Consider the following 23,420-nt stretch of genomic DNA (forward strand, 5'->3'; position numbering starts at 1 on the left):
AAAATGATAGTTGGCTTACTCTCAGTTCATTAAAATACACAGTTATTGGCTGGGTATGTAGATCCTTCATCATATTTCTTATGAAGAAACCAGAAATTCACCCTTCCCCAGATATTGAAGGCATTCAGAATCTGAATCTAGGTCAAGAATATACTTTTGCAAATTTACTCATGCTTGTAAGGTGTTTGACATAGGAATGTAAATCTGTTTTTTTCATGTGTCTTCTAAGGAAGAAAATGGTGTTGAATCCTAGGCAAAGTGTTAACAAACAAAAAATGAGCTTAGGTTTTGGCATTTAAAATAGATTTGTGAATAAAGTAATCACTTCACATATTAAAATATGAATATTAGGTTCTCTCTTCAACAGATGAGGTTTCATCCATGTGACAAGTCCCATGAATGAGAGGAGAGTATGCCCCAAAGTCTTTATTTTCATATTGCTTGAGCTTTATTTTAATCTCATTCTTGATTATGATTAATTACTCCTTCTCTCCCTGGATATTATTTCAGATTAGAAATGTGCTTCTTGCAGTTTAACCATCTATCGCTCTCTGACAAAGAAATCAAAATGACCTCCCTAAGAATCAGAGACAAAGAATCAAAACCTGTCAGCTTCTCTGGAAAAGATCCAATCTTAAAATCATATTTCAAGGAAGCTATTTTCTTTTCTTTTATTGATTGATTCTTACAGCTTGATACATTTTAAATCAATAGAAAGATTTCAACGGACTTCAGTGGACTTTGGAGCTTTTTTCTTTTGCATGAAAAGAGCAACAAAGGTCATCAGAAGTTAATGACATATCTCAGAATCAGTGATGAGTTGACTCAGGTGACAGTTTTCGCTCCTGAAGTATGTACAACCACTTCTGCACTTTTCCATTTTTTTTACCTTCCTGAACTAAAGAAGGGCTGCTGAACAGATCTAGGGATGGTACGGACACACTTTGGTGACCATGGTTTACCATATTATTACACTGCTACTAAATCATGTTAACAAAACATATTAAATTCTTTACAGGTGTGATGTAACACAGCTTAGCTCAGCTCACTTTCACTGTGAGCTAAACTAGATTGTATTAACTTGCATTTTCTGTGGTACAACGGAGGCAGTGGGTTTCACTCATCTGACACCTCTGATTCCAGCAAACTTTTGTCACCGTTTTCCTGGAGTGAGAGGTGCTTTTACTCTAGACTCAAACAGCGGATGTCTGTATTCAGTGCCTGTAAACTTTGGGCCCTTCATTAAGTCCTCGGAAAGAACGCAGACCAGACACTGAAAACAATTGTTGGTTAGCACCTACCAACATCTGACATTTCAGGAATGCTGGCATTGTAAACGTCCTTTGTAAACATTGGCTCATTGTCATTGATATCATGGATCTTAATGATGAACTCAGATTCTGGTTCCACTGGCCTTCCAGTCCTTCTGTTTATAGCCTGGGCACGGAGTATGTATACAGGCTTTTCCTCCCTGTCGAGCCTCTTTGTGGCCTGGATGTCACCAGTGTTTTCATTGATAATGAAGAGGTCTCCTGCTCCATCTCCAGAGAGGATGTACTTAAGTGATCCATCGCCTTTATCCTGGTCTGAATGCAGCTGGTGGTGAAATGGGAATAAAAAAAAGAAAGGAAAATAAATAATTGGGACACAATTTTAGATACTTTAACTGGTACCGTGATACATGCTCTACTGTTTTTAATACCCAGCCGAAGGCTGTACACTGCTTTTGGGAAATGAGATGATACCACAGTAGAAGCAGTGAATTGATAGAGTTGTGTCTTGATGTTGGAATTGCAATGGTCTGCAATATTGTAAGAAATTGCCTGAGGAAATCCATGAACTGAAACTGCAGATCACTTTCCCAAGCTAAGCATACATCAATGAGATCTAAATGCTAGTGGCTTAGGTGAAATCCTATGAATATGTAGGACAGTGAGATCCTACAGTGGAAAAACATTAGAATCTGGAATTGCAGTAAGCAAAGAATTAAAAAGTGGCCAGGCCAGCCACTTCTTGAGTTTAAATTCTGTATGCTCTGTTCTCACAGACGCTATGCAATATACCACATTATGCAATATACCACACAGTGCACAACATAATAGCATACTAAATACATACACGAATAGCAGATAAACATATGCATTCACAGATATGGCAAACTAAGAGCAGAGGCAGGCAGGCATACTAGACCATTCCAGTACTGGCAATGAAAAGATCAGTTGCCTTATCAAAGGGACATGGACCAAAGTGAAACATGGTGGGTGCAGAGGGAAGAAGTGGCAATTCGCATACAAAGTGTGAGCTGCCCAAACAATCTGCTTTTTTTGCCATGAGATTTTCCGCATCTCTTGAAATGCTGCTTAGCCCACGCACAAGGTATGACCAATTAAATCATACTCTTATGGCTGTTCATTTGATAAAGGCTTATTTACCCGTCATAGCCTTAAAATCAAGGCTAACAACTACGATTTATTTTGTTGTTACATTAGAGAAAATAAAAATTCAAAGAAATGAAACATTAAAATGGCTTCTAAAGTCAGGGCAGAGGTGATGAAATTAATGGGAAAAAATGAATCTATCAGGTAGCAGATTCCTGGAAATTGTCGATATCACAGAAAAGACGCGTTTATGAGTTAGGAGAGCTGGACTTTCTCAACCGGCTCTTTGTTTCTCTTTACCTGCATACAAGTTAGAAAAAAAATACCTGGTTGACTATGTGTCAAAGTATTGCTGGATGGCACGCTTTATAGAAGAGAAAGATTTGTAGGCTGAAAGAATATAGAAAATCTTCAGATAGACTTTACCAATGCCTGGGTATGCCCCTACCATGCTGGAAAGGCAGCCTCCAGCATGACCATACGGTCAATGTTTTGGGCTTCCTTCAACTTTCTTCCCAGAGCAGTGCTATGCTGGCAGCCTACTCACAACTCGGTGGCACAGTGCTCCACCATGTGCTCTTATACCTATAGTCCCTTCAGAAAGGATGCCCCATGCAACAAGTCTGCCTTTAAGGACAAAACTCTTTGTCACCACACATGCCAAAAATGTCCAAAAATATAAAATACCAGAACTGTAGCATGTTTAATCATTAGCAGATGTGCTGAGGCACCCTTTTTAATTTTCTCCTTCAGGAAGAAAATGGACATTCCATGCAATTTTGCACAGAGCCGTCTCTCTTGATAATAAGAATATCTATAAGTAGCTTGCATGCTGCACTTTTCATGAGCAGATTTCAAAACCCTTCAGAAAAGGAGTCAATACCATTTGCTTTGGTTTTGGATAACAAAGCATAGAAACTTGAAGTTTCTCAGAAAGCTAGTCTTGGAACCTGGAATGGAGTTCAGGTCTCCTGAGTCCCATTCAATTGGCCAATACACTCGGCCATAAGGCCTAGAGGAATTATACAATTTATTAGATATAACCTCAGCCTCTGATGAATATCTGTTAGACCTGCTTGTTAAGAAGTCAGACTAGAAGTCTACTGTAGGAAGTAATTTCAATAGGATATTTGAGTATAATATTCTCAAAGGCAACCTGCAACAAAAAAGGCATGAAAAGAATTTTGTCTTCAAAACCGTTTATTTTTTATGATTGTTTCACATCAAAAAAATCAACTTCTGTTTTCCTTGAAAGCCTCTTTAACTTTGTCTGTATCATATTGGGAGTAAAACAGCCCTTGGTAACAGACTATCATTAATTCACACGAATCATGGTATAGTGCTGTTGTGAGACTTGTTACAGGCTGAACTCCCAAACTCACTTTTATCATCATTTTAATTAAACCTGGTTTCAATGAACAAGGTAGCAAAAAGGTCAAGCTAGAAAAGGTGCTGGAACCACTGGGAATTATCTTCCATAATATTATTTACCTAGCCCAGACCATCTAAAGAGCTAAAAATGGAAACTTGTGTGATTTTTTCAAGTCCATAGTTTATGAAATTTCCATTCCTCCTCCACCTGTGTAAGATTGACTAACTATAACTTTGGATATCAAGACAAAGTATATCTCATTGTAATGACTCATCAATATTGAGAATGAGGTGATCTTCATCCAAGGTTCAATCTCTAGCCTTTCAGCAAAAGCACTAACTTTTGAAAATAAACACTCCCTCTGACAAGATCCTTTCCAACTTCAATACCTTTACTTTTACAACTTTCCTAAGGCAAGACAGAACAAACTAAGTGCTCAGTTGGCCTTGCTGTATGTGGATTATTTACTGTGAGAGCGAGACCTGGGGGAGGTCATGTTCTATGTACCAGTATATACTATGTAGAGCTAAGGCTGGGTGAGTGCTTGGTCTTCAAACCAACAGTGAACTTACAGTGTGTCACCATGTATGGCCTCAAGAACCTGGTTCACAAAGGGTCTCAAAAGGTATGATTAGAATCTGTTGGATTTCAGTAAACTAGGATAGTTCTCTAACTGCTTGCCATCAGGGTTTTTGTGGGATAGGTCCATATCAAAACACCAGCATCAACTGCTTAATAGCTGGGCCAAAATAGTTTGGATTTTGTTCCCTTCTTTTCAGAAAAAAAAATAATGGTTTTATATATTAGAAAAAACAAGCAGTTGTCTAGAAAAGCTTCTCATAGATGATAAATTTGTAACATTCACTTGTGAAGAAAATATACAAAAAATTGATCTATTATTTTCGATTATGTTATCTCTCCTTGACTGTTTGCTTGATAGAAAAGTTTTTATCCAGGCAAAGACAATCATCTGTTTTATTTTCTCTTAAGCGTCAGTTTATCTTGGAAGCAATATTTTGTCTGTGTGACCTATACAAAGGGGGTAATTGCTACTGTAACCAGATTGAAAAAAAATAAATTGGGAATAAAATTAAAGGAGAAAAAAATAGTGCAAGTTGAAGCCAAAAGAAGGGCCTGGAGGTGAGATGCACTTAAAAATACAGTTGATGGTTTTGTATATAAAACTTAACACCATTCTTAGGTTATGAGGATGAAATAAGTAGTAATAACAACCCCTGTTTCCTTTTAAGTTGAAGTTATTTTTCACTACCCAGACACCTCATTGCAAAGGAAGTTTGCTGTGATGAGGTATGTGCATAAAATACACTGCAGATGCTTTTACAAGGACCGATCCTAGCCAATGCAAGATATTAAAGCTTCACTCTGTGTGATAACCAGTGTTGCAAAAGACTGTCCATTATCCACTGCATAAAGTTGGTCAGATAAATGGACCATGGCAGATAGTCACGGGATACAATAAAACGTCTTGGGACACAGTGCTCATGTCATCTGGGCTGTATCATATTACCATTCCTCAAGACCAAGTTACTTCAGCCAAAGGTTTTTAGGACTCCATATAAAGGTATATTTTTATTTCCATAGGAACTCAATGGCATTCGTTTCAATTGGTGACTGAACTGAGCAATACCCCAAAGGTAAGAATAATTGTGAAGAAGTAAGTCTATGCAATAAAAAGTAGATGCATCAGCAATTGGACTGTATTAATATTACAGTAAATTGATTCATTCAAAATCTAATCTGGACACTTTTGTGAAATTGTCCATCAATCACTGGCTAAGGGTGAGGATGAACGACAAATTGAAGATTTTACTATGCCCTAGGCGTACTTCCACTCATTTTAGTTTAATACCACTGTTAAGTGAACCATGTGGTCTGCTTTTAATGACTTCCAGTCAGATAAAAACTGCCCAGACTCTTTCTTCTGCCACCCCCAAAATGTCCCAGCCCAAAACATTCAAATACAGCTGCCTGAAAACAGGGAAGACTTCACAGCTCCAGCAAAAAGTGCACACAGGACTGCAGCATTACCCGCCTGTATATGACATTCTGCTTGTTGTCACATACATAATTACTTTAAAAGGAGAGTTGTTGTTTTTATTGTCAAATTAGCTGCAGTTTGGAGCAGCCTCCTCTGGCAGAGCTCTGTGAAAGTGCTAAGCTTCAGCTCAATGTAAAGGAAAAGGCAAGGGAAAGCTGTGCTCAAAGTATTTGTACTGTGAGCATTTATTATTTTTTTATTTATTTCTGGAATGAATATGTTTACAGCATTTGTGTTCATCTCCAATAGATAGCTTCACTTTAAAACAATATTGCAGGAAAATTTTACCAGGGTCTTAAATGTTGAGTTGGAGCTATGCTACACACACAGGAATTACTTCAGCAAAGCATGTGGGAAGAATTTAAGGATGTCTTTCATGTGCTTTTGCAGTAAGACTACAAAATGATACGTCACAAAAACAGCAGATCCAACTGGCTTTAAGTTGCACAAGCCATTACTGCCCGTCTCTGGCATTATACAGTCAGGAGCTATACTCCACAATGTCGGCAGCACTTCCAAAAGCAGTGTCAGTGTGTCTGCACAGAGGTGAGGGATGGCGGCTCCCCGGGTGGGTGACAGCAGGGCCCAGCAGGCAGGGCCCATCCCACCGCCCCAGCCAGGAGTGTGCAGATGGGGACACTGGGGCAGCCCCAGCCCCCATCTTTGGGCACCTCCCTGGGGATGGAGAGAGGTCAAGTCCAGGCCAGACATGGGCCCACAGGTGGGCCCGGCTCAGCGGGGCCCATGGCCGGGCAGGGCAGGGCTGTGGGGGGCTGGAGACTGGCCCTGCTGTGGCGTCGCCGGGGCAGGGGCTGACACCCTGGGGGTGCTGGGCCTTGGGCAGGTGGAGGGGAGCCCTGGGGGTCTGACATGGGGTGCTGGGCCTTGGGCAGGAGGGGGGAGCCCCGCGGGCTGGGCAGGGACGGTCAGAGCTGGCGGTGCCTCAGGGCCCCTTTCTAACCACGCTACACTCACCTTGATACGAAACTATGCAAACAGCAGTACCAAAACTATGTAATGAAAGTGAGATCCCATATATTTTAATCAGTTAAGGCTAAGCGCTAACTTTTTTGTGTGTTTAAATGGAATACGTTGAGACAAGCGGCATTCTACCATGCATATGTGTAACAAGGTTGTTCTGAAAATGTACTTTTATGGCTGTGGTAATTAAATTACAAAAAATTGAAATTGCAGGCCGTGGATATTCTCCAGAATAAAATAACATCCCTCCTCTACCTCACTCTGTAAAACTGATTTAAACAGCATAGTTAATCTCATTTATGAAGTGGCTTTAGGTTATGTAAGACATCTGTAAATTGCAGTTTAGCTCCCACTAATGTCATATTGCTGGCTATGATACCTAGTAATTTGGTGGGTAAGATGGGTTTCCATCCATCCTACAGACCAAATTCTGTTTCCTGTCGTGAATATAACACCCTACTCGCTGAATTTCAGAGCAGTTACTGAACCTCTGCAAAGATCAAAGTCAATCGACCTTGGGATGTACACACTGAGCCACCAACCTACAATTATCCAGAAATAAGCTGCCTGTTGTGTCTTATTATTTGTTTGTATTTATAAGAAGAACTTGCTATTCTGGGGTTGCTGTGGTCACATTTTTGCCTCCTAACAAAATAATGAACTACAGACCAATTACTAAAATAGTAAGCAGGCAATTGGTAGGTAGCTAACCGAGAGAATCACGGGTTTACTCTTAGCAGTATTCATAACACATGATTTCACTCCAAATTGAATAGATCCAAACAGTGGAGTTTATGAACAAATTCAACCGCATATATTGCTTGAGGTTACACAGTGCAATGTCACAGCATTCAGAAAAACTAAAGCATTCAAAATGAAACTGCTAATACTATAATATTGCACACAGTTTCTATTTCAGAATAGTAACAACCTTGTACTCTTCCCTGTCTCTTCTGGTGCTCTGTATTCCCATAACATCAACCAACCTCCTCAATTAATATAATAATCAACACCATTAATATCATCAACATATTAATATCATCAAATAATCGGCAACAAAGTTTTTACTCCACTTGGTGACTGCTCCAGCCGGTGTTCTCAAAACTTCTTGACTGCAAAATGTTGCTACTTCTCATGTTCCCTAAATACTGATTGAAGAAAATACAGCATGGGCTGTGGTTGGTGGCAGCTTATACGTGTATTTACGGAACAGCCAGCTGACCAAACAGTCAAGGCACAATGTAGGTTTATTTGTATTATGCAGCTACTGTTCTTCCAAATTGTGTATGAAATCAGTGGTTTTGACACCTTTATTCCTCTCTAAAATTTATTTGAAAGCAGTTAATGGACTTTAAAATTATTTAGAGGAGACCAGTGGAGCGAGATAGAGGCTAAAGCGCTGAAGCTAGTTATCTGCTGAGGTCAGATAGCTGGAAGGTTATGTCAAGACTTAGGTACCTACCCTTAGGGACCACTGTTTCAAAAATGTAGCTTAAATTTCTGTTAAAAATGGGAGGATAGATGCTAAAAAAGACAATGGGAGAAAGATGCTACAGTGCTTCCAGCTTTTCTTGGTGTTTAGAGAAACTAGAAAAGACGATTCCTTTCTGTTCTTATATAAAGCATTTTGAAAATTATAGGAACATTTATACTTTACATTCTCAAAAGAGCTGGAGAGCTGGAGTTTGAAGATTCAAGCTCTGTCATTTTCAGAGAAAATAAAACAACAAAGAAATATTTGAGAAGATTAAAAAAGGAATGCAAACAGACCCAGCCTTACCAGATGACAGCACCATGATTCCAGAAGTACAGCTGTCAGAAACAGCAGCTGTTAGAATGCTACAACAGACGTTTAAAGTAGATTCCAACTTTTTTGTATCTCCTCACTAACCCAAGATCTGCTGTCCTAAGCAATCAGCAGTCTTCATTGTTCATCACTTTTCTTGACTTTACAGATGTCATGGTTTATAGAATACTTAAATTAGTTAACTACAGTAAGTGATTAGTTTACTATAGTAAGTATAGTTATTATACTATAATTACTACAGTAAACCTGAATATGGCTCAGTGTGACTGATTCCTGAGTGTTTCAGTTTGTTAATGCAGTTTTCACTTCCTTGCTTCCCACTATGCCTAGTGAAGAAAAAGGTGCAAAAGGTACGCAGTTCCTATTTGTTAAGAAATTGCCCCTCTAGTGATTAGGAAGAATCTTGTTTCCCAGATTAGTTGTGCTGTTCTTGTGACAGCATTGTTTTTCTGTTTTAAGAACCTCCTCCCACATATATACATTCTTCCTCATCCAACATTTATAGATAATAATTCCATATGCTCTCACTATTTTTCTTTGCTGCGCTACCAGCCTATATACTTCACTTGCAAAATAGGCACTTCTGAGTCCTCAGCTGGAATCCCGTTTACAGCCTCAGCCTCTCATTTTCAAGTCAAGTGGATTCCAAAAAGAGCCAGTGAAGAGAAGGCCAGATATGAAGGGCTGATGATCCTAGTCGTTTTTCTGTAATTGCTACATTTCTATTGGCCTTCCTTCTGTATGAATGGACACAGGTCTTTGAACAATTATGTTCATATTTTCCTATCTCTATTAGAGAATGAGTACAAACATTTGCCATTTTCATTACCGTATCGAACTAGCATCTTCCTGTCATCCCATGACTGACTAAAACACTCAAGTTTTTCTCCTTCTCTTGCTGTTTCTAATGTATGGTCATTCAGTGTGTATTCAGGGTTTTTTTAATGACTTCTGTTTCAAGAACATTGCATTTTTATCCTGTTTCTATTCCTTCCATTTTCTAGGGCATCCTTTTCTTCCTGTAGGATATTCTGGTCAGCAATAGTCATCTCAGAGTATACCAGGAAAAGAGTAAGAGAGTAATGCCCTCTATGGGCCCCCTTTAACCTAAGTACTGGTTCTTAGCTCTAACCCTGAGGTTTTTACCAAAAAAATTCCATGACATTCAAAAAAATTGAAAAAATGCTAAAATTGCAACTACTGCAAATAAATAGTGAAAAAAGTTAGATGTCAGATAAAAGTGTTCAGTAACAGCAGTATCGTCTGCAAAAAAAGATTGTCCTGATATCAAGAACTATAGGAGGAATAAAAATACACCTAGAAAAACCCCCACCAGGGTGATGCTGTCTTGCTGTTTCTTGAGAGTATAAAAATGTCAGTGATCTTTCTCATTCACTCTCAAAAGTAGGAGTACCACTCTGTTCCCTGTAAATGAATGACACTAAGAGAAACCAAAACCCAGTTTTCTGCTGCTGAACAGCTTCAGGAAATGAATGGACCAAAAGGCACTACGAACATTTCAAGATTCAGAAGCAACCGGGTACTCAAAAGGCAAACTGACAATGAAAGATGGCGGCATCTGATTTCAAAACAAACAAACAAAACATAGAAAAGACACTATAATAAGAGTATAGGGCACTGTGTGTGGGGGGAGAAGACTAAGAAATAGAGTATAAAGGGCACTGGAATAAGAATTTGTCATTAGACCAGAGACAAGAGGTGAAGTGCTCCCACTTTGGAGCCTCTAGGCTCACACCCTCCAGACTGGCTGGAAGGCTCCCTTCGTTCTCTTTTTGCGAGGGCTATATGTGAGGCTGCACAGCCTGAGATAGACAGGGACAACAGTCTGGCTGATGTTGTGGTCCTTGGTTTATGGAATAGGCTGCCCAAACAGTAGTTGGGAACCTGTTTTTCATTTTAAATGTATGAAGCTAAGAATAAACATCCATGCTCTGGTGACTCACACCTTTATTACACAACCTTCAAGATCACAAATGGGTTTTCTAACCTGAAGTGCAAACATGCAGCCACAGCTAATCAGCTCTGCAAAAAAATCAATTGGAAAGTGTCAATCCTTTCAACATTGCCCAGGGCCTATCAACTCTTTTCCCTCTTGGGTTCTCCAACTGCTGCTGCTCTTCATTGTGATTAAAGAGGGACAATGGCACAAGAGCTTTTGTCCCGCACTGCAGTGTGTCAAACTAGAAAGGTCCCTTATTCTGTTGGCCCTTCTCTCTAGGGGCAACTCGTTATCAGATCTTAATGAATATTTAGCAAATCTGCAAACTAGGTAAAGGTGTCTCCATGTTTTCCTGAGCTGAGTGCTGCTGAGCTCTTTTGTGGTAATGCAGTTTTATTTGCTCCTTTTCCTATTATCTGTAAGCACAATTATAGCAGGCATTTACAAAGTATGCCTTTAAAAAGACAAACAGGTCTTTAATTTATAAGACTCAAGAGACTGTGGTGTCAAGTCTGATCTCTATACATATGGGCCCTTGAATTTCATGTTCTTTTGTCAAACTTCTTGCTTTTCTTTGAACTAATGTATAACAGTAAGAAAGATAACCAATATTCCTTTTAGACTCCAAGGAACTCAAAACAATTCTGCCTCTGAGTAATAGCTGACCTCTCACTTAAAAAAAATAAAAATCCTTGGTTGTAAACTGAATTTTCCCAGTTTTACTTATGTCAGTTGGGTTTCATTATGCCTTTGTCTGAAAGATTAAAGAGCCCTCTCCAGCTAAACAGTAGTGACGGTAACAAAAGAGCATTGTACAGACTTCTGCAATTACCCTCACAAAAGAATGGAGATCTGGTTGTTCTCTTAAGGAAGGACAAGGCAGTTTAAAAAAAAAAAAGAAGTTTTATGCTTTTTGGTCCGTCTATTTCAGCATCTGGCATTTCTTTGTCATGCTGACATCATCCCTTTTTGCCGGTGTTTTCGAACTGTGTGGTAGCAACAGCACCTGGTAGATATGAGGAAAGGTTTTAGTTGAGACACCAGCATTCACTTACTAAAAAGCATAAAGAAATTAGCCACCTTCAGATTTGTCATACCCTCGCTCAGGTACTGAGAAAACTCTCTTACATGAATAGCTGAACAGTATATTAGGAGAGACTAAAAGTTATATTTTAACCTAGTGCATACACTTCAGTGATCAAGAATAAAAATTCAAGCCTTTGAATCCTTGAAAGCCATAAAGAACTGTACAAGTCATTTTGTTTTAGAAGACAGGCTTTCTCATCACTGCAAATTTACCACCATAACTGAATAGTCAGTCATTGGATTCAAGTGTGAGTCTTAAAGGCTAAATGGGAAAATTAGTTTGAGGCATCACTGATGATTTCCTTGGTATATAAAAAAAATAGAAACAAGGAGTGAAGTGCTTTTAAGTGTGTCTCTGACAAAACACAAGATATGCAAGGGAAAGACAGACTTGTACAGGACTGGCAGGTTTTAATATTGTCTCTGTCACAGTCTTCCTGTCTGATCTTAGACAGATCACTTTTTGATACTTATACATTCTCCCTACAGTAAAATCTGGGTTGTTAACAACGTCCAATTCTGTATGTAATGATTACAGCATGATTTGAGAGCCCTGGGTGTAATTTGTTCTGCGTTAGTTTGTGAAAAGACAGAGGATTGTTTAACTGGAGTAAAGATTAGCAATACTGTGGCTTTGCCACAGCCTGCTGCATTAAGGGAGTGAGGGGGTGGCCTTTTCCTAATCCAGATGGGATGCTAGAAAATCTAATTGCTCTCAGGTGTTTGGTATTATCCACTAGCTGAAGGTTATTGTCACCACAGGTTAGATAAGGGATGGGGTAGATAGTGGAGTTTCTGCAGTCCAGGGCTGGCTATATTATCTCAAATAACATTCTGAGATATCTTAAGACTTTGTACTAATGTGAAAAGGAAGATATGTGCTTTCATTTCTACTGCATGAGCTCTGGTGTTAAGGAAAATTAACTGCCTAAATTGTAATGGCTTTCAATGGAGATACAATGAGTCCCTGAAGGGATGCATGCCTCCCCGGGAAATCTCTCCCCTAAACCCCTATGTTTCAATGAGAATTGTGCATACAATTCAAGAGCACCAACATTTGTTATAGCTTTTTTTCTGAGTCAAAGCAAAATAGTTCAAATATCCTGATATCCTTGTATATCTAAAAGACAGGTATGCGCACAGGAAAAGGTACCTACAGCATAGTTAATGTACCTCCACTGTTTAAGCTTGCTAGTTAATATATATACACTATGTCCCATTTTCCTTTTTTGCAAGAAAAGATACTCACTGAGCCGAAAGGCCCAGATGTATATCTCATCTTTTAAAAAATACACAGGAAAAAGAAATCATATGGGGTTTTTTGGGTACCCAGCTATTTCATGGCATAATGTGACTTCTGTCCTGTACTGCATTACGCAATCAAAAAAGGGTCTCATACAGTCTGCATTATATGCCCAGCTTTGCCTTTGATTTTGCAGGGAATTCACCCAGGGACGGTTGCTTACTCTTTATCGGTGGTCAGAATTATCCATTTCATCACCAAGGAAATGTTTTCTTTGCATTAATGAACTTTCAAAAGTGCCTGAAAATTATATGATAAGCAAATACAGCATCTAAATTAAGGTATATGAACAAGTACATTTCTAATTCAGTGAAAACCTCTATTCTCCTGTGGGGGTAGGGGAGGATATATCTTAAAGATGAACTAGGACAAAAACAAAACAATACAAAAAAACCCTTGGCCTAATACCCAGAAAAGTTTTTTACTGGGATACAGTTGAATAAAACATCAGGCTTCTTCAGCAAGTAACAGCTTCTGACTACTCCCTGATGGATGCGCTTGAAAGCAAATGTTCATCCTTTGCTTACTGACAAAGGTGAACCTTTGATATTCTGAGCACTTGACGCTGACAATCAAATCCTGAAATACGTGTATGAATTTTATATGCTGTACAAAAGTGTGTGTGGCACGGAGGAAAGTAGGGGGATGGAGAAAGGAGGATATAGACAAACACTAAAACAAGTGAGAACCCACATTCAGATTTAAATGAAGACTTAACAAGAAAGGAAATTAATTCACCTCCACAGGTTTAGTTGAGTCTTTAATCTATTTGTATGCCTTCTAGTTCTACAGTTCAGAAGCTGGGGAAAGGAAAAATATCTCCGTGCTGGCATGTTCCCCAACTTTATTTCTAAACAAAAGTTTGTGTCATGTAAATGGGTAATTAAGAATTTGTGTGAGACAGCACGTACAATCTAAAAGGCTGCACATTTAAATCTCAACAGGACCCTCTTGAGGAAGGCTGCTGAACTAGGAATATGTTTATGGGAAACCTTAGCCAAGGCTGCAATTGAGTAGATTCTTCTTTCAAATGAGTATTCCTCAAAATGCATTTGTCAGGATGCAAAGGGGTAGCTTATATGACTTGAATGCTGCAACAGAAGGATGTAGGCCGTTTAGAAAGGCCAGGCCAGGCCAGGAAGGCAAGGAGGTGGATTAGCAAAAGATCAGCTCAGGTAGATGAAGCTTTGCTTTGGAACAGGTGACAAATCAGTCAGGAGCTTGTGGATAAGACGACAGACCAACACAAGACATCACTGTAGGCATCTGCTACGGACTGCCTGCTCAAAGAGATGAAGTAGATGAAGCCTTCTTTAGATGGATGGAGGAAATCCTGTGTTTGCAGGCTATAGTACTCATGGGGAACTTTAATCATTCTGATGTTTGCTGGAAGGGCAATATGTCTGTGTGCAAGCAACCCAGGTTTCTGCAGAATGACATAAGACAATTTATTGACCCAGGTGACTGAGGAGTTGACCAGAAGATGCATTGTGTTGGACCCATTACTCATGAATAAAGAAGAACTACTCGGGGGTGTGAAAGTGCAATTTGTCCACAGGCCCCAAAGATCCCTGACTCTATCAGAAAATTCTGGTGGAGTGAAACACTATCCACAGCAGACAAAAATCAATATATTAGGAGCTTTTAAGCAAATTGGACAAACTCAGTTCTGTAGGACAACACTGGATGCATCTAAGGATGGTGATGAAATGTTTTCTTTCTATAATGTCTGAAAAGTCATAGTGATTGCGGAAGGTTCTTAAATTCTGAAAATAGGGAAAGTCACACCTATTCTAAAGAAGGGCAAGAAGAAGGATCTGGGAACTAGAGACTGGTCAGCTATACCTCAGTTCCAGGGAATGTTATAAAGCAAATACGCATGGACATTAAATTCAGGTACATGAAGGAAAAGAAGTTGATTTGGAACAACTACCATGGATTTAGTAGTGGAAATCATGTTTAACTAACCTGTTTGCCTTCCCTGATGGCATGGATGGCACTGTGGACAAGTAGGGAGCAGTAGATATTGCATGACTTTAGCAAGGCCTTTGACACAGTCTCCCATAGTATCCGAACAGGCAAATCAGTGAGATATGCACTGGAAAAATGTACAATAAGGTGTGTGGAAAATTTGCTGCACAGCCAAGCTCAAATGGTTGTGATCCGTGGTATGAAGTCCAACTGGTGGCTGTTTACTAGCAATGTTCCTCAGGGGTTGATATTGGGGGACAATGCTGCTTAATGTCTTTATTAAAGACTCAAATGACGGAATGCATCCTCAGCAGTTTTGCAAATAATATAAAAATGCAGGTTGGTTGGATGAAGTGCTCTCAATATTGAGAAGGAAGAGCTGCTATCTGGAGGGACCTCAACAGCCTGGAGAAATGGACTGATGGAAACCTCAGGAAGTTCAGAGCAGGTAAATGCAAAGTCCTGCATCTATGCTGGAATAATCCCTTGCAGAAGTACAGACTGGATAGAAAACAGTCTTGCAGCGAATATCTGGGCATTTCAGTAGACAAGAAATTGAATATGAATCAGCAGTGTGTTCTTGCTGAGAAGAAAGTCAACTGGTTTGTTTTAGCAAAAGTATAGCCTGTTGATTGAGGGCATTGATCATTCTCCTCCACTCACAGTTTGTAGGAATACAACCGGAGTACTGCATCTAGTTTTGCCCCTGCTCTCTACAAAAAAGATATTAACATGTTGCAGTGAGTTTACAGAAGGGTCACCAAGAGGGCTAGGGGGGCTGGAGCATATGGTGTATGAGGAGAGGAGAGAGAAACGGTTTTGTTTAAAATTAAGGAAAGAAAGTTTATTGTTGTTTACAGTTACCTGACGGGAGGGTGTAGAGAAGGTAGAGCTAGAGGAGGGAGTGATAGGATGAGAGGCAATAGACAACAAGTTCTTTTGGTGAGAATACTTGTGTCTATGCTCTCCCAATTATATCATATCTAGTATTCATGAAAGAAAAGAATTCTCTCTGAAGCACATATAATTGGTGTGATCCTATCAGTCTAAAAAATCTAAAAGAAATTTTTCATAAAATATTTTCTGTAGGTAAAATAATAGATATTTGCATGAGGTGGGTTTATCAGATGAATGTTGTAGACCCTGACAGTTTTCGTTACTTGGAAGTAGCACGAGGTTCAGGCTCACACCAGTTTGCAAATAGCATGAATATACATGCAAAAATTTTCATCCAAAGAGCATTAACTCTTTGCCTGCAACCCCCTTGGCAGTTGTTATTCCCTATACGTACAGGACATTCTGTAAGGAATTTTACCAGTTATAAGCAGCATTATCTCTGCTTTAAGCAACTGACCTGAAATGTGTAAAACCACAGAAAGATCACGGAGTGGAAAGAAACTATGAATGCTCTGACACCTCTGTTTGCATGCCTTTTAAATCCTCTCCTGATCAGCTTGATTGCAAGGGCGGCTAGGGAGGAGCAAGCATGTCACAGAACCAAAGGTACAGTTATACTGTTCTGTCTTTTTCCATTAGTGACTTGACTTAGTTTGATGTTGCCTTCTAACATGAAGATATAGTATGGGCAAAGTTGATAAACATGCTAAAGATGACTGAATGATCATTATGTGAGCCTGTGCGGGACAGTAAAACCTTCTTTGTTCCAAGATATATCTAGTGGTGAAATATTGCTTGATGTTTCGCAAAGAGACAAAGTAAGAAATAGTGCCAGACAGATGATATTCCTATACAGACAGGCCATTCCAGCTGAGTTCTTCTGGAGCCCTGCTCTGTACAACATGGAATATGCAAGTTGGGGATAGAAGGACTGCAGTCTTCTTCGGATGATATGACTCCAAACCAAACCAAACAACTCTGAAAAGAAAACAGTGGGAATGACAGTTCTAGCATAAACATTTGCTGATCTGTTTTTCCCCTTCTCTTTTAATATACATTTTTAACTTCTGGTTCACTCAGTGTTTTATTTCTTTTCAACCTTTGTTGTTCTGGGTTTTTTTTTGTGGAATTAGAAGAGAAGAGAGAAAAAGGATTGATATATTTCCTTTCTCCCTTTCCTTCCAGAGGGTGATTCTTCGCTTTCCTTCATCTGCCACCTCAGACTTTCATGATAACTACAAGCTTCACTGAATCCTGAAGTACTTGCAAGTGCATGCTGAGGTTTGTTTCACCCCATTAATGGTGAAAGCAAGCCACAGTCTGCATTAGCGCATACAGATCAACAGTAGCTATTCACATCACAACACATTTTCAGTTTGTGTTTTGAAATGTTACACTGACTGGCCACAGCTCTCAATCTGCTGCTGCCCCACTGTGAACCTGTGTTCACCAGTAAGGGAAAAGGCAGCAAAAGAAAAGGGAGTCACAGACAAGATGAGTTTCATTTAATAAAGAGATTTCTCTAAGCTTTATGGCTTACTATCTTTGTTGAGCCAACTGTAAAGAAAAAAATGGTGGAAAAACTGTGGTTCTTTGTCTTGAGCCTGAAAGAGGGATTTGTTTTTTGCTGTTGCTAGCTTGCAAGTTCTATATTCATGACATCACAGCTTTATAGTGAGTACTGTGCTATACAAACAAATAAGAAAATAGTAATCACAGTTCCAAAGATCAGTGATCTAAGTAACACAAAATAAAGCATGAACTTCACCTGCAGTCTCTCCTTGGTGAGGAAGATTAATGTGTTCAGCTATTTTTCTATAGCCAGCAGTCTAAGGGCACACAATTTAACAAGATATGCAGATTGCTGACAAGGGTAGGACAGGATGATCTGTGAAAAGATGTGGCCCAAAATGTAAGCACTGGTCTGAGCAGGTCATTAACATATGGAAAACAAAATTGTTTAGTTCAGGGCACAAAAAATGAAAAATAAGAGCTAACAGAAATATTTGCTCAAGGGTCCCAGGATTTGCTTGCTTCTGTAGGTAGAAAGAAAAGAAGGGAAGGAGGTTATGTACGGTTACACTGTAAGCACCACCATGTGCTATAATATAGGAAATGTGCTATGTTTGAAACAGATGGTTGTAAGGCTCTTATATTGTGTAATATATTTGGGTACAAGGATGATGCCGAGTAGATTCACAATTATGATGATCGTAAACATTAAGCAGGCTATATTTCCTGCCTTTTCATTTTCTGAATAACATTCTTGCCCATCCCACCCATTTCTCATTATCTCCTTTCTTAGCCCCCATATGACGGTTTGAAATCGGCAAGCTGTTTCTGGATTGTCATCCTGGGCCTCTAACCTCTCAACTGTCCCTCATTTCAGAGTTATCACTATTCCACAGAGACCGACAGTGCAGAGGACTTCCATCAGCGCCAGTAAATCTTTCAAAGAGGAATATAAGACAAGTGTGTGTATGTGTGTGCAATTCAATATAGGAATGAAGGGCAGTTGGGAAAGTCAAGTGGTGGAACATAAAATATGAATGATGGCTGAGGAATATAGGAAGTGCAGATACACCACAGCATTTTTTCCACCTTTTAAGAGAATGACAAGTATTCAGCCTGTTGAAGCAAGAGGCAGGTGACCTAATCATTTAGACAGGGGGGAAAAGGGGCTAAGAATTCTGATTATTGGGGTTTTTTAAGTCTTGGTTTAGAAATTTCTGACTTTTAGTTGTGCATAAGGTCATTTAATCTTGCTGTACATCAGTTTCTTCATGTGTAAAAGGCTGGTCTTGATGCTTCTTTCACCACAGAGTTAAACATATCATTGCAGTTAACTAATATTGGTACACGTAAAGGACCCTGTGACTTTCTTGTCAAGAAAAAAGGCAGGAGTGCCATAAATGGCCCAAAAAAAGCCCTATGCCCTGCTCAGAGAGCAATTCCTTTGCAGAGAGTGGTGCAGACAGCTGTCAGTGTTCCCCAAGGACCAGAGCACCTTCATGCATATGGCTTGCTGGGGGGAGCCTAAATCTGGAAAGGTGCAAAATTTTATCCCTCCTCCTTCTGCATGGTAAAGGGTGTGGAGGTCCTCTGAGAGCCGCAGGGCAAAGTCAAATTTCCTGTGCACGTTTAGCTGTGAAAGAAAACAGTTGAGGACTTGCCAGGGACAAGGGTCCAGCCCAGAGCTTTGTGTACACTGTGGGCAGTGCTGCAACCCACAGAGCAGCTCAGATGATTGACTGACGCGACCTAGGGATGACTGATCGCTGTCTTCACTTTTGCTGTGAGCTACTTCAAGCCCAGGAACTGTTCAGGACTGAGAGGTCATTCAGAGACTTAAAGCCTGGCTCTTGGGTGGCCAGTTCTCTTGGAAGAAGGCTGCAGAATCTAGACCTGGAGAAAGGATATTCTAAGTGTCAAAATCAATTGAAAACTGTTTTGAGTAGATTCCCTGAATAGACATCACAAGTGGAACTTTTAATTTTAGGCCTCATAAAGAAAACAAATAGTCACTGTGTTTGGAATGGCAAACTGAAGGCATCAGGTGTATATCACAGTGCAAGGTACAAGGTAAAGCAAACAGATACCGAGCAAGTGTTTGCCAATAGAACTGCATAAAGGATGTTAAAAGTGCAGATGGGAAGAGTCAGTTTAATTTGACTTTTCACATCTTGCTTTTTTTGGGAGAACAAAAGTTTTGATGATAAGTACAGAATGCTAGCGTACTAAAGATCTGAAAGAAAGTGAAGGTTTATCTTGCTAGTTTTCACGTCATCCAGTTAAGATATGATACCTTTTAACCATTGGAGTAATGTGACCCATTTCTGCCTCAAATGCTGAAAATGTATGGACTGTATTACATGACAATTTTCCTTGTTTAAATAGCCCCTTGTGTGTGCTCACAGCCAGATATTTTTGCCTGACTGTGTGACGTAGTCCCACTACTTGCAATGGTTTGGAGAGATTCTACCTTGTGTTTGATTTGCTTCTGGTGAAATGCGCTGCAAGGGATGGTTCTGCTTGCTGACAGAATAGTTGTAGTCAGAAGTAAAATCAGGCAAAAGAAACAAAAACAGTACTGAAACTATATTGCGATATCATTTAATCCATCCCCTCCTCCTCCAAAGCAGAATCAATGGTACCTTAAACCATTCCTGACAGAGGGTAAGTTATCTTTCCCAGTGGTTCTTTCAACACCAGACAGAAGGATTCTAGTTTTGGCTAGAGTAATGCAGTATCCTTTCTGCTTTGCCAAGCCACATAGCAGCAGGACTTTGACTTTATCTTCCTTGAAAAATGGAGTTGTCAGCAGAAGATGATTGTTTATGATGGGTTGTACAGGTAGTAACATCAGATAGCTTCCAGGCGAGAATACTGCTTGAACTACATAAACATCAATAATACAGAGCAAAAATGAAAAGTACGTCTGGAAGTTTCCTTCTAGTGCCAGACAGACAGAGTGTGACAAAACTGTTCCACAGGTGTGACTGTTGTTATCAGGAAAGCAAGTTGTTCCTTTGCACTGAAGGCTGCCAGAAGCCGTTTCTGGGTTAATGAGTAAGATTTAAGACTTGTTCAGATCTTTATTTAGTCTGAAAGAAAGAGGCATCTTACCCCCTTATGTAACAGTGATTTGTAGGCTTGTGCTCTGACAAGACCACTCGGTGATGGATGCCAGTGCACGAATTTTATGTAGCCAACGGGACAGCTGTGCAAAGACATCAAGCAGAATACATATGATAACTATACCTTTGAGTATAATCTTGGAACAGGGCAGATTTTTTTCACTCTTTTGACCAGGAATATCTGAAGACCTCTAGGGAACATAGTGTATATTTCTGTATACAGCTGCACTACCACTTCATGGTTTACCTGTGATTTAGAGATGCATTCACCCCAGCCCTTTAAAATCGTACTAAGCAGCCACAGGTACAACTAGGTCACTTTTAAAACCCGACTGAAATATTGCAGGTTTTGGCTAGGTAGTGGTGCTGGGCACTTCTCTACTTTGATGCTCATGTAATCCTTCTATTTTATTTTGGGATTGAGTCCCCGCCAAGTGCCATAATTTCTGAACCAGAAGAAAAGATATCTTCAGGTTAAAATGTCACTGTGCCCATCAATCACACTTCAATGAATAGCTGTAGTTCACAAGTTATTCAGCAGCGCAATGAATAATTCCAGTCTAGAACTTTTCTGCAAGTTCCTTATATTATTATGTCTGAGACAAACCAAGCCTGGAGGTGTGAACTTCTACTCTTTTTAAAAGGCTTTATTTCAGGAATATACAGGAATGACATTCAGGAATACAAGAACTGGATAATAAAATGGTGGATCTGGTGTCAGAGCCACAGCACACAATCAACTTGTATTGATAACACTGGGAGCTTCTTGTTGGCAGCCACATATTCTTGTCCAGCGTGATACAGCAGCGTATCTGGGCTGACAGTAAAGTGTGTAGCATACAAAACTGGGGAGCACTTTTTAATTGCTGACAGTACCCATAGGTACCAAAAAAGGACTGCTTTGTTTTGTCTGTGCTTAGGCAATTATCTCCTAAAGGATGGAAAGCATTTGGGTTCATTGCATATAGAGTATACAAGGCATGGAGCACAGTAGTGCTCTGGTCGGTGACTCAGGTGGTGCTTCAGCATTGTCTTCAGTACTGCCTTGAGCTCTGCCTTCAGAGAGATTACTTTCTTTTGTATTATCTCAAACCTGAATGCATTCCCCCTCACTTTTCTTCCCTTTCTCTCTAAAACTATTATGATATAAATGTGATTTTTGTACTATAAATAGTTACATGATTTTACAACTGCAATTTGGGCAGTTTATAGAAATAATGCTGTTTCTTTCACAACAGACTTCTTATATCTCATATTTTGACGTAGATGTTTGAATTAAACAGATGTTAACAAATGAAAAGACAAAAGTAAAACCAGCTCAAGTAATTTTTTTTTTCTTGTAGCTTGTATGGAATATTTTTTTTATAATTATGATGTTAATGCCTACCACCTTCAACTGCCAAAAACAAAAAAACCTCAGAAGATTCAGGTCTGACTGCTTATACAGTAAGACACAAGCACAATTCCCCTTTACATACATATATTGCTATTGTTTTAAAAGACTTTCCTGTTCACATCTATTTATGATATAAGAGAATAAAAAGACTATAACCAAATATTCTTACCATTTTCGGTTCATGTTTAAGGTTAACATTTAGTCCTCTGAGAAAAAAATATGCTTCATAAACATGTTCATTATCCTCATTTGCCCACACCAATCAAGTTTAATTGCTCAGCTAAATTGCCTGGTTACCTCAATTTGGAGACATTCAGCTGTTTCTATCATTTATCCTCACACCAATACTCAACTTTCTCTAATAATAAATGGCTGCTCTTCCATGCCTCTTGGCTAATTGTTCAATTACAAGGGTGTGAGCAGTTCTGGCATTTGAAAGACGTGTGAAAGGCCACTTGTGAACAGCCCAGGGACACAGAATCAATGACATTTATATATTATGTGTTGTTTCTATGCTTTGTAAGTGTATTAAAGTACCAACAGGCATAAGAACAACTTTTAAAAATAACATCCATGTTTTTTTCTCTCTCAATGACTCCAGTTCAAACTTTCTTCATTTTCTGGTCCAACTAGGCCATCTTTTTAACTGTCTGTTAGCAAACTTGTCCTGCAGGAATATTCACTCCCCTATCAGTCCCTCTGAATCCAATAGCTTCTACTCAAATTCTGCAGTGGAGACAATGGGGAACTTGGGGCTGAGCAGGTTTAATGTCAAAATTCACAGTGAAAACGACAAGCTGTAGGACTCACCACAGCACCACCTGATTTATCTTTGGAGAAAGAGATCCCCATTACCCCGATCTGAGTAGAGTGTGAAGCAGGAGAGCGTGTGGAGGACTGATGTCTTTTGTTTTCTTTTCTTTTTCCTTGACTCCATATTTCTTAGCTGGTTTTTTTTTTATTTTTGGTTGGTTGGTTGGTTGGCTTTTTTCTTCACTGTTTCATCTTCTGTTTTTATTTGTGCTCTCCTTAGGTAACCTTTTCGTCCCAGCTCCTATCCTCTACCCCTATTTGATGCCCCTTTCTTCTCCACTGTCTCGATCTCTCTTTGTAAAGTTTCCTTTCCATCCACCTCTGTCTTTCTAGTTCTTCCCTCTTACTCTCTTCTGGCTTTTTTTCTTACCCTCTTATCTTCCCTCTCTACTTGTCCTCTCGGAGGACTTTCTGCCTTTGGCTTTTTCCTGTAGATTGGGCTCCATGGTATCCTTCATGAATGCTGATTATCCCGGTCGGAGCTCTACGAGTATTACACCAGCTGAGTAGCTCTTCATTTGAATCATGCCTTGCAGCCATTTAGCAGGAAAGGAGAGTTGCATCCAACTTTGACTGACAGCTGATTGGCAGGCAAGAAAAGCAGCCACCATTTCTCACGGGAATGCTCAGAAGCTTGCAGAGGGAGATAAAAAGTCAAACCACTGTGATCCGCAGCCTTTGCTAAGAGGCTTGAGAGATCAAAGTAGATCAGATACAATCCCATTTTAGTTTGGAAAACTAAACTGTATTGTTTCTACTT

The 23,420-nt window shown here is 39.6% G+C and overlaps 1 protein-coding gene across 1 annotated transcript in view; it reads right to left on the reverse strand.

The window, feature by feature from the left end:
* The window catches only part of LOC141739255 (cadherin-6), a 101,500-nt gene that overhangs the window by 23,647 nt on the left and 54,433 nt on the right, over nt 1–23,420 (reverse strand). The window contains exon 3 of the mRNA XM_074576146.1: nt 1,302–1,596. Coding sequence (XP_074432247.1) covers nt 1,302–1,596 — 295 coding nt within the window. The remainder of the gene's footprint in view (nt 1–1,301; nt 1,597–23,420) is intronic.

The sequence above is a fragment of the Larus michahellis genome, chromosome 2 (genome assembly GCF_964199755.1).
Source record: "Larus michahellis chromosome 2, bLarMic1.1, whole genome shotgun sequence".
NCBI lineage: Eukaryota > Metazoa > Chordata > Aves > Charadriiformes > Laridae > Larus > Larus michahellis.